The following is a 14,809-nucleotide window of genomic DNA, read 5'->3' as shown; positions in this document are numbered from 1 at the left end:
CATTTTTCTTACTTATGGATGCATTACAAATACATTATTAGTACACTATTGGATTATGTAGTACATGCACAGATAGTTTGTTTTTATTCATTGTGCCCACAGTGCCTTGTGTACATTATGCCAAATTTTCTGTTGTAAATTGTAATACTTGAAATGTGGAATCATTGTACAACCACTGCAGAAATTTTCAGAACTTTATGCAATTTTGTAATTTGATTAATATCAGGGTACACCACATACTTGATAAACAGGATTGATAGGGTACACCACATACTTGATAAACAGGCAATTCCTGTTGTAGATGTACATTAGAATATTCAGCTCTTTGAATTGCCTACTTGGACAAACATTGTGGTGTTCACACAGTGATCATCTGACCACTTGCCTTGTTTAATATAAATAACAATATGGTGTTATGGAATATCTGCACTTTCTTCTACCCTTAAAGTCTTAACATCAAACTGGAATTACTTTTGCATTATTATGTTGGACGAAATCCTGTTGATATGATTTTGATTGATTGATTTTTATATAATAATCTTTAATGTATGTTAGCAACACAGGACAGCATATGTGAGAAAATGTGTCTGGAAATATTTCCCCGGAATCTATTTCCACCATGTAAGGACAGTGATAAGTGGAGACTTGCCATGATCAACCCCTTGAGGAAGTTCCTGAAGGGAACAGGCATCAGAGATATATGTAGATAGCATTTCCTCCATTCTTTAACATTGTCTAAGATGTAGTTGACTTTGTTTAAAGTAGTTGTACATATAGTGACTCTTTTCTGGAATGCTTTTATTAACTGAGGAGCTCCTGTACATCTTAGTGTCAGGCATTAGATAGTTTTCATTTCTTTTTCAAACGGTGTATTTATTATCTTTCTCTAATTTTCAATAATCATTCTTTATTCTCCCTTTTATATGGAAAATTCATGTAACCAGCACTGTAATGCTCTTAGAAGTGCCAGTTAATGGGAAATTTATTGTATTATTCTTAATCTACATGACTTGAATGGAGAAGGGTGGGTTTAACATAAGATTGTATAAGACAGGTATTCTTCTAGGCTCATTTTTGTGTAAGTTTGTATTGAATGACTACTGTTGCAGTAGATTTGCCGGTAGATAATAGATATTTTAGTTAGATGGAGTGCAGAAAATTAAGGAGTTGTAGGAGAAGATTTAAAGAAGTCTATTCATTTACATATTGCCATATGTTATTTAGTGTCTGTAAACGAGAGTAAACGTAATATGTGCATCTTTTTTCTTCTCTTTCTGATCACAGGGAGCTCTGTCTTTGAGTTCTTTATCGAGGGGAGAGATGGTGGACGGCCAAGCCTTCATTCACATGTGCCAGTATTGTTGCATATTGTTGATGTTGATGTTAGACCACCAGAGTTTCTGTCTCGGATATATACCCTAACAGTTGCTGAAGACACACAACCAGGTTAGTGGTTATAAAGTATAACTTTAAGTTTCCAGAGAAAATATGAATTTGAAAGAGTAAGAAGAGGAGATGAAGATTTTGTAAGAAAGTTGAGTTAAATGTTTAAGGAAAATTAGAAATTATACTGGAAGGAGGTGAAAAAAGAAAAGAGATGGAAGTGAGATTGGAAATGGAAATGAGAAAAATAAGGAAGGAGAGTTGCTGAATCAAAAGGAGGAAGTGAAAAGAAGATGGAAAGAGTATTTTGAAGAACTAATGAAAGTAGGAGAAGGTGAGGCAGCAGTTCGTATATTCATTGGTATCGAGGATTAAAGTAAAAGGATACAAATGCAGGGGCCTGTGGCAAAAGGGGAAATAAAAAGAATGATAATGAGATTGAAGATAGGAAAGGCACCTGGAATGGATGGGAAGCGAATGAATGCAGAATAAGTGAGGAGGAAAGGTAGATGTGTGGATCAGAGTTTTGTGGTGAGAATGACTGTGGAAAAGTATCTAGCAAAAGTAAGAGGCTGCATTCAGCTTTTATGGATCTGGAGGAAGCATATGTAAGAGTCGAGTCGAGTGCTTTATAGGATGTGTGAAGATCACATGGAATAGTGGGACAACTTTTGATGGTGTGAAAGTCTTCTATAGAGGAGCAGATGCATGTATAAGCATGGAGGTGGAGAGTTGAGTGAAAGATTTACAGGGCTGTGCAATGTCACCATGGCTTTTTAACATATATATGGATCGAGTGATAATAGAGATGAAAGTGTGACGAGGGAAAACGGAGACAGAGATGAAGTGTAGTGGTGCAGTATGGTGGCTAGTGACAAGCTTGCATGTGGATAATACTTTGTTGTTTGCTACAAGTGGAGAGAAGTTTCAGATGATTGTAAGTGTGGTTTATGATGTGTGAAAGAATAGGTAATTGAAGGTAAATGTGAGTTAAAGGGAGTAAATGATGATTGAATGGAAACAAAGTGAAAGTATAGATTTTGCAGAGCCATACAGAGGGAGAAAGTGCACTGAACTGTGCCATAGATTCGGTAGAGAAAGACTGGAAGAAGTGACAGAATTTAAGTATTTAGGAGCTATCTTGGGTAAGTTTGGTGATATGAAAGGAGAGAGAGGGAGAAAGTTGTACAGGGTAGAATAGTCATTGGATTCTATAACATAATAATGAAAGGTAGAGGTGTAAATATGGAAGTGAAGAAAGGATTAAGGGACATCATAGTCCTCCTTATCTTGACCTATGCATCCAAAACATGGACATGGGATGAGTCACAGAGATCAAGTCTTAAGACTTAGAAAATGAGTTGATTCAGAGGAGCATGTGGTACTACTAGATAGGATAAAGAAAGTAATGTGGGAGATTTGGAATGGCAGAGAATACAAAGGGACTAAATTCTAGAGTGGTACTATGGATGAAATGTAATACTTTGATGTGGTTTGAGCATGTGGAAAAAAAGCAAGATGAAATTAACAAGGAGAGTTTATGATAGTACGATTAAAAGGGTTAGTGTGAGAGAAAGACTACCTGTGGTGCTGGGAACTAGAGTGGAAGAAGACTGGAGGGAGAGAAATGGTGGAAAAATTTGTGGAATGATGTATGCGAAGGAGGTGTATAAGGATAAGTGAAGACACTTTTGGCATGATTCAGATGGCCACAATGAGTTTTAACTCATTTATTTTTGAAAAAAGAGAATGTAAGCAGTTGCCCTTGAACCAGCTTAGCCACGGGCAGTGATGTAGATATCTGACATGTTGCAAATTTAGATATCATTGTTGGGTAATATGATGTTTGAATGTATGCATTTTTTAAATGATTGATGTGACTGACATTGCTGCAAAATATTTTCAAACTTTAATCTAAACCTCCTCCCTTACAAATTATAATTATATTTTTTAAAATCTTTTGACCATTACCATTACTGTATTTCCAGGCACACATATTGGATCAGTGGGTGCACGTTTTGATGGCGAATTAGAATATACCGTTGAGTGGGGAGGTCATGAAATGTCTCCTCCGGTGTCTGTCTCTCCAGGAGGCATTCTGACCCTTACCTCATTACTTGATCATGAAGAGGTTCACCGACTGTCTCTCATTGTCACTGCCATGCCTGTTGACAAGCCTGAGCTAGCATCTAGCACTACTGTGATTATTGAAGTGAGCAAATTTTTTTTCTATGTATGTATATAAACAGGTATATAGGATATGGAGTAAGTATGTTGAAGGACTGGTGAATGCACAAGATGATAGGGAAGCAGATGAGGGTTGTTTTGGATATGGAGGTGTAGTATTTATTTGTCATACTTAATTGCTGTTTCCCGTGTCAGCAAGTTATCACCAGGAAACAGACAAAGAATGGCCTATCCACCCATATACACATATATATACATAAATGCCCATACACGCTCATATGAATACATTTACATATCAACGTAAACATATACATACACAGACATATACATATTTATACACATGTACATATTCATACTTGCTTGCCTTCATTCATGCCTGGCGTTGCCCTGCCCCACTGGAAACAGGATCGCTACCCCTTGCTTCAAAGAGGCAGCATCAGGAAAAGACAAAAAAGGCCACTTTTGTTCACACTCAGTCTCTAGCTGTCATGTGTAATGCACCAAAACCACAGCTACCTATCCACATCTGGGCCCCACAGACCTTTCCATGGTTTACCTCAGACATTTCACATGCCTTGTTTCAGTCCATCGACAGTATGTTGACCCCAGTATACCACATCATTCCAATTCACTCTGTTCCTTGCACACCTCTCCTGTTTGCTGGTGAGTCAATTGTTTGCTGATGATACAGCACTGGTGAGGGAATTGATTGAGAAACTGCAGAAGTAGATGCCTGAGTTTGGAAGAATGTGAGAAAGGAGGAAGTTGAGAGTAAATATGGATAAAAGTAAGGATATTAAGTTTAGTAAGATTGAAGGTCAAATTAGTTAGGATGAGTTTGAACAGAGAAAGATTGTAGCCAGAAGGAGAATGAAACAAGATCTAAGTGCTTTTGTGATAATTCACATTTTCAGGGGTAATATTTATATGATATGTAGGCACATGACCTCACCAGGTGAGGGGTCAGATGGATAGGTTAAATAAGGAATGTGATCACCAAAGGCAGGAGATAGGTCTCCAAAGTCAAGGGTCATATTACCAAAGGTAAGTGGTGGGTGACCAAAGGCAAGCATCAAGTCATGGTGCACTTTCATATGAACCAGTTCAAGTTCAGCATTTTTAGAAAACCTATATATGTCTGCTCATATGTACACTTCTACTTTGCTCAGCAGGATAAAGTAAAATAGTCCATGTTTATCTCAGTTTTACTTTGTGTGCACTTCATTTTCAGTCCAGAACTTCTTGATGGTGAAATTAACAAAAAGTTTATGAAATTGTATCATTCTTAGAATACCCCAAGACCTGCACTGACATATCTTTATTTTGTGCCAGAAAGACAGCTTTCAGCTCAAAACCAAGGAGCCATATGATAAGCACTAAAAGATCCTTAGTACTGTTACATTTACCCTTTTTTTCATTACTTTCCAAAAAATTTTTTTAATTCATTTTTGAAGTGTGTACATGTAAATAAAGCAACAAAGTATTTTTGAAATATTAACATTTTAGGAAATATTATAATGTTATTGTGAGTCTGAGTTATCTCAACGAATACGAAAGTAATTGTAAAATCGTAAATGTTTTTAGATTGTAAAAGATAAATGAAATAATATTGGAAAATGGGTCTGTAATATCACATATTGGCTTAAAGAACATAATTGGTATTACTGTAATGTCCACTCTATATTAGAAACCCCACATTATGGAAATCCTGTTTAGATGTTGAAATTTCTTTTCTTTCATTCCTACATTTATGCAAAAGATTGATCCATCCTTGTATGAAGTGCTGCTCTTACATCTGGGGTAGTTCTAGCTCTGCATCCTTACTTGACAGTTTTCAAAAGTGGTCCGACTTATAAACTGTCTCAGGTTAACTTCAAAACTTGGCTCTCTTGCCCTATACCACAATGCTGGTTCACTATCCCTCTTCCTTATTTATTATTTTGGTTTTTGCTCCCAAGAGCTGGCTGCTTATGTGGCCCCACCACTCATTAGACCATTCATTGCTCAGTAAGATGCTGCATCACATGACTACTGTGTGGCCGTTGGCAATTCAGGGGTGGGCCATTTTTATAACTGCTGCTTTCTCCATACTTCAGAGCTTTGGAATTCTTTACACATGTCTTTTCCAAAAACTACAACCTGGCATTATTTACAATAAAGTTGTTTCACTTCCTCCAAAATTCATTTTCTCTAACCTTTTCATTAACCTCTGTATATTTCAATTAAACCTTGATGTGGCCTTTTGTCTGTATCTGTGGCTCATCTTGTTCTGAAAAAAAGGTGTTTCCAAGGAATAAACCCCTCTCAGCACAGACATCCATTAGGTACCTTTCTTTCTGATTTACCTCTGGCTCTCCCCATTTAGTAATTATCTCACCAATTTCATCACATCCCACCTTACATTCATTTCACCCATGACAACCACATATCTTCTCAAAACCTTTTATACAGTTATTCAAATTTCTTTAGAAATGCTTCACTTTATCCGTGTCTTGCACAGTTTTCATATTCACAAGTGCTTATACACATGCATACTTCACATATGACATATGAAAGCATTGTTAGAGATGCTTTGTTTAAGTTATTAAGAGTATATAGTGTGGGAGGCAAGTTGCTAGAAGCAGTGAAAAGTTTTTACCAAGGATGTAAGGCATGTGTACGAGTAGGAAGAGAGGAAAGTGATTGGTTCCCAGTGAATGTCGGTTTGTGGCTGGGGTGTGTGATATCTCCATGGTTTTTTGATTTGTTTATGGATGGTAAGTTAGGGAGGTGAATGCAAGAGTTTTGGAGAGAGGGGCAAGTATGCAGTCTTTGTGGATGAGAGGGCTTGTGAAGTGAGTCAGTTGTTGTTCGCTGGTGATACAGCGCTGGGGGGCTGATTCAAGTGAGAAACTTCAGAAGTTGGGGACTGAGTTTGGTAAAGTGTGTGAAAGAAGAAAGCTAAGAGTAAATGTGATTAAGAGCAAGGTTATTAGGTTCAGTAGGGTTGAGGGACAAGTTGATTGGGAGATAAGTTTGAATGGAGAAAAACTGGAGGAAGTGAAGTGTTTTAGATATCTGGGAGTAGATTTAGCAGCAGATGGAACCACGGAAGCAGAAGTGAATCACAGGGTGGGGGAGGTGGCGAAGGTTCTGGGAGCGTTGAAGAATGTGTGGAGGGCAAGAACGTTATCTCGGAGAGCAAAAATGGGTATGTTTGAAGGAATAGTGGTTCCAACAATGTTATATGGTTGCGAGGCATGGGCTGTAGATAGGGTTGTGCGAGGGAGGGTGGATGTGTTGGAAATGAAATGTTTGAGGACAGTATGTGGTGTGAGGTGGTTTGATCGAGTAAATAATGAAAGGGTGAGATTGATGTGTGGAAATAAAAAGAGTATAGTTGAGATAGCAAAAGAGGTTGTGTTGAAATTGTTTCGTCACATGGAGAGAATGAGTGAGGAAAGATTGACAAAGAGGATAAATGTGTCAGAGGTGGAGGGAACAAAGAGAAATGGGAGACCACATTGGAGGTGGAAGGATAGAGTGAAAAAGATTTTGAGTGATCGGGGCCTGAACATGCAGGAGGGTGAAAGGCATGCAAGGAATAGTGAATTGGAACGATGTGGTATACAGGGGTTGACGTGCTGTCATTGGATTGAACCAGGGCATGTGAAGCATCTGGGTCAAACCATCGAAAGTTTTGTGGGGCCTGGATTTGGAAAGGGAGCTGTGGTTTTGGTCAAGGGGAGATGCTATTTCATGTGTGGTGGGGTGGCAACGGGAATGGATGAAGGCATCAAGTATGAATATGTACATGTGTATATATATGTATATGTCTCTGTATGTATATGTATGTATATGTTGAAATGTATAGGCATTTATTTGTGCGTGCATGGGCGTTTATGTATATACAAGTACACCACCGATTTTCAGGAACTCTTGGTTCCAAAGCCTTGCCGGATTAATCGTTTTGCCAGACCAACAGTGGTCACATAATAATAATTCATCAACACACCTCTAACCCACTAATTATACATCTCCCATGTGTCTAAAGTGTTCCATAGACTGCTAAAAATTTAAATCAAACAAATGATAAATATTTTAGCACCCAAAGATGGTTAGTCTGTCCTTAGATTGTTTGAATCCTGTGGGTTCCTCTTCATCTTCTGTTGTTAGTGTTTTCCTAGGTGTGCATCGCCAGAATAATGCCATTTTGTCTGCATCATTCACCTGCTCAGAAATGAGGTGCTCATCAGCTACGAATTTTGCAAATTTGTCCACATACTCAGCAGCTCCTTCATGGTTTGCAGACTGCTTTTCTCTGCACACTTTATTCAAGGAAATTCCATAATGCTTCTTGAATCTTTGAAGCCATCCTTTGCTATAGTCACACTCATGTTGTGATTTAAGTTCTTTATGGAACAATTTAGCCTGGTCCATTATCATGCTACCTGACAAGTCCACTCCATCACTCTGACGGTGTTGAAACCATTCCATCATCACTCGATTGTGCTCAGTACTCTTACCATCTTTCATAGTTTTTTTGATCGTCATTTGCTTCTTGGAATCACTGTCTGCATAGAATTTCAGTATTTTCTCCTTTTGCTTCTCTGTATCATAAACAGTTAATGGACCAATACTCTAGATGTCACACAGCTTACGCATCAAAACACCATGGTCCATTTTTTCAGCAGTTCTACTTTATCTTTGATCGATATGGACTGATATTTACATTTGACACCACAACTGACACTTTCATATGTCTTAGAAGCCATAGCTAGGGTTAGATTTAAGCAAAATAAGCTAAGAATCTCACAGAATTGCGGTATCACCACCAACAAGTGCAATGTAAAGAATGTAAATAAGCACGCCCTACACGCAATGCCATCTGTGGACACTCAGTAAACTAGTCTGGTGGCTGCGGTAATATAAAGTTCCCCCACGTAATTTTGTCTGGACTAAAGGAGGTGCCAAACCATTAGTTGCTAGAAATTCGTTAGTGTACCTGTACTTTTGTATGTGTGTGGGTTGGGCCATTCTTTCGTGTGTTTCCGTGCGCTACCTCACTGACGCGGAAGACAGCGATTAAGTATCCTAAAAAAAAAAAAGAAATACTTCACATTTCCAGTCATTCCTTTCAGCCATAGTGTTTTTGATACATTTCATTATTGCTCTGTAACACCCTCCCATACCAATATATCAGACCAACTTTGGAGCTTATTTAGGTCTTCTTTAAGTTGATGCAGTCTTAATCATTTTTTTACTTTGCTCATGACCTTAGCATTATTTTGAAACATATTCAGGTTTGGGTCCAGTCCCATTAGTTATTGAAACATATTCAGGTTTGAGCCCAGTCCTGGTTACTTGCTGATAGATCAAGAAAAACATTGATCATATGACTTAGCCAAACAGTGCTACTGGTGACCTCAGCACATTTTGACAAGGCTTCTCTGACATACATACTTTGTTCCCTTACATTGTGGCAATTTTCCTCATATCATAGGGGTGTGCCCTCTATTCCTGCCAGAAGATCTGGCTTTTTTACCGGTACAATGTCAAATGATATTTGGCTTTCCAGGAACATGCAATCCACCCATCATTCTGTTTTGTTCCAAAACAGAGATGACACTCATAGAAGTCAGAGAGATTTCTATGCATGATCCTTCATCCCAGAATCCATGTTTTCTCCCTTGCAGATGGTCATCCATTTGTTTTCTGTTCTTTCCAGTTTTTTAGTAGACCACAGTCATTAGAGAGACCACTTTGTAGTTTAGGGCTAACTTCCAGCATTTTTCCACTCCCTGGATATTATGCTTTCCTCAAGCAAAATTGAAAAATATTTTAAGTGCCCATTCAAGAATGTATGCACACCTCCTCACCACATGTGGAGAATCTTCATCAGGACCATAACCCTTATATAAACCAAGGCCCTTTGATAGCTTGAATGTCTTTTATAACAGTTTCAGTACTTTCCAAAGCCTCCCCCCTACCCATCTCACTGATGTTGGAGCTGTGGTTTCTTCCACCTCAGAAACCCTTTTGAAGTAGTATGACCTACTGCATATCTTTACCTCATCCTCCTACCGCATATCTTTACCTCATCTTCTGAAACTCTAATGTGTGAATCCTGTAGCCTGTGCTCTTAACCAGCAATTTACTCCTAATGAATTTATTGAAAAATTTTTGGATCATTTCTCACCTTGTTTACAATTAATTTTCTTTTCAGTATTTATCTATTCCTTCCTCATCTTTCTGTACTCATTCTCTTCCCTCCTACATGAATAGTAGGCCGAGGGCATAGCCACCAGAGGTCAGTGTATGAATGTGAGTGCAGGGCTTCTAGGCATCACCTTCCTTCCATATAGGGACATCATAGGCCTGGACAGATTCTTATATGTCACTGAATTTTGTGAATGGGCATCTGTCAGCTGAATAGGTTGAAGGGAGTGAATCTCCAAGTACACACGTCACCTTTTGGGGTAGAATGCTGTTTCAACCTCCATCTAAGCAAGTGCTATCTATCTGCTCACATGGCTCTGCCTGTAGAAGGGAAATTGTGTATCCATTAAAGCCTACATTTCTTGTTGCATGCCTCCCTGTGACAAGAGGAAAAGAGAGACTAATATATTGATATCTTTTCTCAGGTTCAAGATATAAATGATGAATCCCCAGCCTTTGAAAGTGAGAAATACTATGTTTCTGTCGCAGAAAATACGCCCTCAGGATCAAATGTTGTCAAAGGTGGGTATTACCTTCATGTTTATGTATGTCATCCTGATTTTTAATTTGTCATGAGTTAGAAGGGGGTTTAGTAGAGAATGTCATCTTGCAAAAGAAAAAAGATGCTTTGAAAGGATAAGTTAGAGATTAAACAAAAGCCAGACAAATTTGGGCAGATACAACATGATATAAGAAATAAACCCTCCTTGATAAGAGTTGAAGACTAAAGGAAATGAAAATGAAAAAAAAAATGAATGCAGAGGTCAAAATACAAAATATTTCTATAAATATTTCCAAGATAGATTATCATTTAGGAAGGTAATGATACAAAGAGTTGCTTTCATTTACACTTAACTAATACACCTCCAAAAACTCCTAAGTAATTTTAGAACATATTTCTATACTAGTCATGTATCAACAATGCTTAGGTTAGCTGTTTTAACTCTTAAATTCCTCAGTTAGCCCTCTGTTAGGCCTATTCTCTGGTAAGCACTACTGACCATCTTAGGCTTCCACATACTTTCATTCTTTATTGTAATAAATATTGATACTCAAGGAATCTCAGAACAGGATAGCAATAGGATGATGTTATAAGGCTTTCCCTCCAGACTTTTTTTTTAACACAACACCAATTAGGATATTTTCCGTACTCATCTCCCAGTCAACTTTTCACGCTAATAAATGTATTACCTCTCTCTCTCTCTCTCTCTCTCTCTCTCTCTCTCTCTCTCTCTCTCCTTTTTTTTTACTATACTTTGTCTGTCTCCCGTGTTTGCGAGGTAGCACGAGCAAACAGACGAGAGAATGGCCCAACCCACCGACATACACATGTATATACATACACGTCCACACACTCAAATATACATACCTATACATCTCAACGTATACATATATATACACACACAGACATATACATATATACACATGTACGTAATTCATACTGTCTGCCTTTATTCATTCCCATCGCCACCCTGCCACACATGAAATAACAACCCCCTCACTTCTCATGTGCGCGAGGTAGCGCTAGGAAGACAACAGAGGCCCCATTCGTTCACACTCAGTCTTTAGCTGTCATGTAATAATGCACCGAAACCACAGCTCCCTTTCCACATCCAGGCCCCACAGAACTTTCCATGGTTTTCCCCAGATGCTTCACATGCCCTGGTTCAATCCATTGACAGCACGTCGACCCTAGTATACCACATCATTCCAATTCACTCTATTCCTTGCACGCCTTTCACCCTCCTGCATGTTCAGGCCCCGATCACTCAAAATCTTTTTCACTCCTTCTTTCCACCTCCAATTTGGTCTCCCACTTCTCCTCATTCCCTCCACCTCAGACACATATATCCTCTTGGTCAATCTTTCCTCACTCATTCTCTCCATGTGACCAAACCATTTCAAAACACCCTCTTCTGCTTTCTCAACCACACTATTTTTATTACCACACATCTCTCTTACCCTTACATTACTTACTCGATCAAACCACCTCACACCGCTTATTGTCCTCAAACATCTCATTTCCAGCACATCCACCCTCCTGCACACAACTCCATCCATAGCCCATGCCTCGCAACCATACAACATTGTTGGAACCACTATTCCTTCAAATTACCCATTTTTGCTTTCCGAGATAATGTTCTCGACTTCCACACATTCTTCAAGGCTCGCAGAATTTTCCCCCCTCCCCCACCCTATGATTCACCTCCGCTTCCTTGGTTCCATCCGCTGCCAAATCCACTCCCAGATATCTAAAACACTTCACTTCCTCCAGTTTTTCTCCATTCAAACTTACCTCCCAATTGACTTGTCCCTCAACCCTACTGTACCTAATAACCTTGCTCTTATTCACATTTACTCTCAACTTTCTTCTTTCACACACTTTACCAAACTCAGTCACCAGCTTCTGCAGTTCCTCACATGAATCAGCCACCAGCGCTGTATCATCAGCGAATAACAACTGACTCACTTCCCAAGCTCTCTCATCCCCAACAGACTGCATACTTGCCCCTCTTTCCAAAACTCTTGCATTCACCTCCCTAACAACCCCATCCATAAACAAATCAAACAACCATGGAGACATTACACACCCCTGCCGCAAACCTACATTCACTGAGAACCAATCACTTTCCTCTATTCCTACATGTAAACATGCCTTACATCCTCGATAAAAACTTTTCACTGCTTCTAACAACTTGCCTCCCACACCATATATTCTTAATACCTTCCACAGAGCATCTTTATCAACTCTATCATATGCCTTCTCCAGATCCATAAATGCTACATACAAATCCATTTGCTTTTCTAAGTATTTCTCACATACATTCTTCAAAGCAAACACCTGATCTACACATCCTCTACCACTTCTGAAACCACACTGGTCTTCCTCAATCTGATGCTCTGTACATATATTTATTTATTTATATTTATGATTCTTAATTGCCATCTCCCGCGTTAGTGAGGTAGCACAGGGAAACAGACGAAAGAGTGGCCCAACCTACCCACATATCCATATATGTACATTTCAGCATATACAAACATATACATACATAGAACATACATATATACACATGTAAAAATCCATACATGCTGTCTTCATATATATATTCTTCAGTGCTCCCAGAACCTTCACCCCCTCCACCACCCTCTGTCTCACTTCCGCTTCCATAGTTCCATCCGCTGCTAAGTCCACTCCCAGATGTATAAAACACTTCTCCAGTTTTTCTCCAATCAGACTTACCTCGTAATTAACTTGTCGCTCAACCCTACTGAACCTAATAACCTTGCTTTTATTCACATTTACACTCAGCCTTCTTCTTTAACACACTTTACCAAACTCAGTGTATGTGTATGTATATGTGTATATGTTGATATGGACATGTATGAGCATGTGTATGTGCATTTATAGGTGTTATGTGTATATGAGTGTATGAACCAATCTTTGTCTATTTCCTGGTGCTACCTCGCTGAAGCGGGAAACGGCAATCAAGTATGATAAATAGAATAGATAGATATAAATAACATGACTGGTGAATCCTGGCACCACATGTTAGCCTTTAGTGCTTCATTCTTTTTGTTAATGTCCTCACTCTACGTGCGAGGATATTAAAGAATGATGTCAGGACTTGATTGTTTGGGGTAGGAGAAGCTGCTCCTAAATTCTCATCCTCTGTATCTAGTCTGCAGAATGTAAGAATTCTATGATGCCACTTTTTATATAAAAGTTTAACATTTAGAGTGTTTACTTTTTTTTTTTAAGATTACCAAGAATAACGTATATGTGTTTTGGCCATCATGACTCACCACAGCAGTACCTTGGTCTCCTTTGATGAGGCTGTATCATTGGGAATACAGCCTTGTTAAGAACTGCTCATGGCAAAAGAGTCCATCATTTCCCTGCTAATGGAAGTAGCATATCCTTGAAAATTCAAGAGCTCCTGGAAAAGGGGTTTTAGGGTAACTCTGGAACCCTTTGAAGAAAGAGTTCATTGGGCAGTTATAAGTAGATGAAATATGTTTAGTTATGGTTACCCTATTAAGAGGATAGCTCGCTTATTCTAACCTTAGAATTGATTTTCTTGGTGTAGTCTTACTTATAATTTGTAATGCAGTATTATGCTAATGAGTTGTTTCTGGCTATTTTGCAGTATTTGCTAATGATCGTGATGCAGGAAGCAACTCAGAGATCCGTTATATACTTGAGGAGCAGTCACCATTAGTGGAAGAACCTCTTTTCACTCTTGATCCATATTCAGGGTGGTTATCCCTCAATCAAGAGCTGGATGCTGAAACAAAATCAAAATATGAGCTAAAGGTGAGAAATATTAACTGATTTTCATAAAGAAACCAACATTTACCATCAGAAGCTGGCCTGATTATTGTAAGTAGTGTAATATGTGTAGACATACATTTTATTCTGAAAATTTATATCCTTGTTTACACCACTTATCATATTCCCTCTCATTCAAAATATATGTCATGCTCTTGTCTTTCATGTCTTCCCCATACATATAACGTCTTTATACGAACATCATTATATTTTGATTATGTATTTGTGAGACTTATACCTGCTGATGTCTGTAGTCCATGTATTCTTTCTCTATTTTCATAAATGCTAGGGACACCATACTGACCTGTCATTCTCTTGTGAATCCATATCCTTTGCTTTTCAAAGTTTTATCCTAAAGGCACCTTTAACTTCCTCCTCTTCATTATAGAATGGCACATCTGCAGCCATTACTGTTCTACCTATCTTTATCTCTGACACTTTTTCTATGAAAACTCCCTCAAGGAGGTGGCCACAGCAAAAGTCTCAAGAACTGCTGAACTCCAGTGCCACTTTTTATCCTTTAGTGCCTTACCTTTAGCAGGACACTGGCAGAGGACAACTCTAGCAGTGTTTTCAGAGGCTCCTACCTAATGTTCCTCTCATCTACTTCTACCTTGTATGTAAACATAGTAGTTCAACCTACTGCTGCTACCTAATGCTTCCAGCTAATGCTCCTTCCTTCTACCAGATGTTTCTGCCTAATGCTCCTAT

At 38.7% G+C, this 14,809-nt stretch overlaps 1 protein-coding gene across 1 annotated transcript in view; it reads left to right on the top strand.

Moving 5' to 3' along the window:
* The window catches only part of LOC139750068 (fat-like cadherin-related tumor suppressor homolog), a 791,324-nt gene that overhangs the window by 732,727 nt on the left and 43,788 nt on the right, over nucleotides 1–14,809 (top strand). The window contains 4 exon segments of the mRNA XM_071664403.1: nucleotides 1,285–1,446; nucleotides 3,372–3,595; nucleotides 10,194–10,290; nucleotides 13,917–14,083. Of these exon segments, the coding sequence (XP_071520504.1) occupies nucleotides 1,285–1,446; nucleotides 3,372–3,595; nucleotides 10,194–10,290; nucleotides 13,917–14,083 (650 nt within the window).

Source organism: Panulirus ornatus, chromosome 9, assembly GCF_036320965.1.
Source record: "Panulirus ornatus isolate Po-2019 chromosome 9, ASM3632096v1, whole genome shotgun sequence".
Taxonomy (NCBI): domain Eukaryota; kingdom Metazoa; phylum Arthropoda; class Malacostraca; order Decapoda; family Palinuridae; genus Panulirus; species Panulirus ornatus.
Note: the sequence above shows the minus strand (reverse complement) of the source record. Positions and strands in the feature narration are given on the sequence as shown.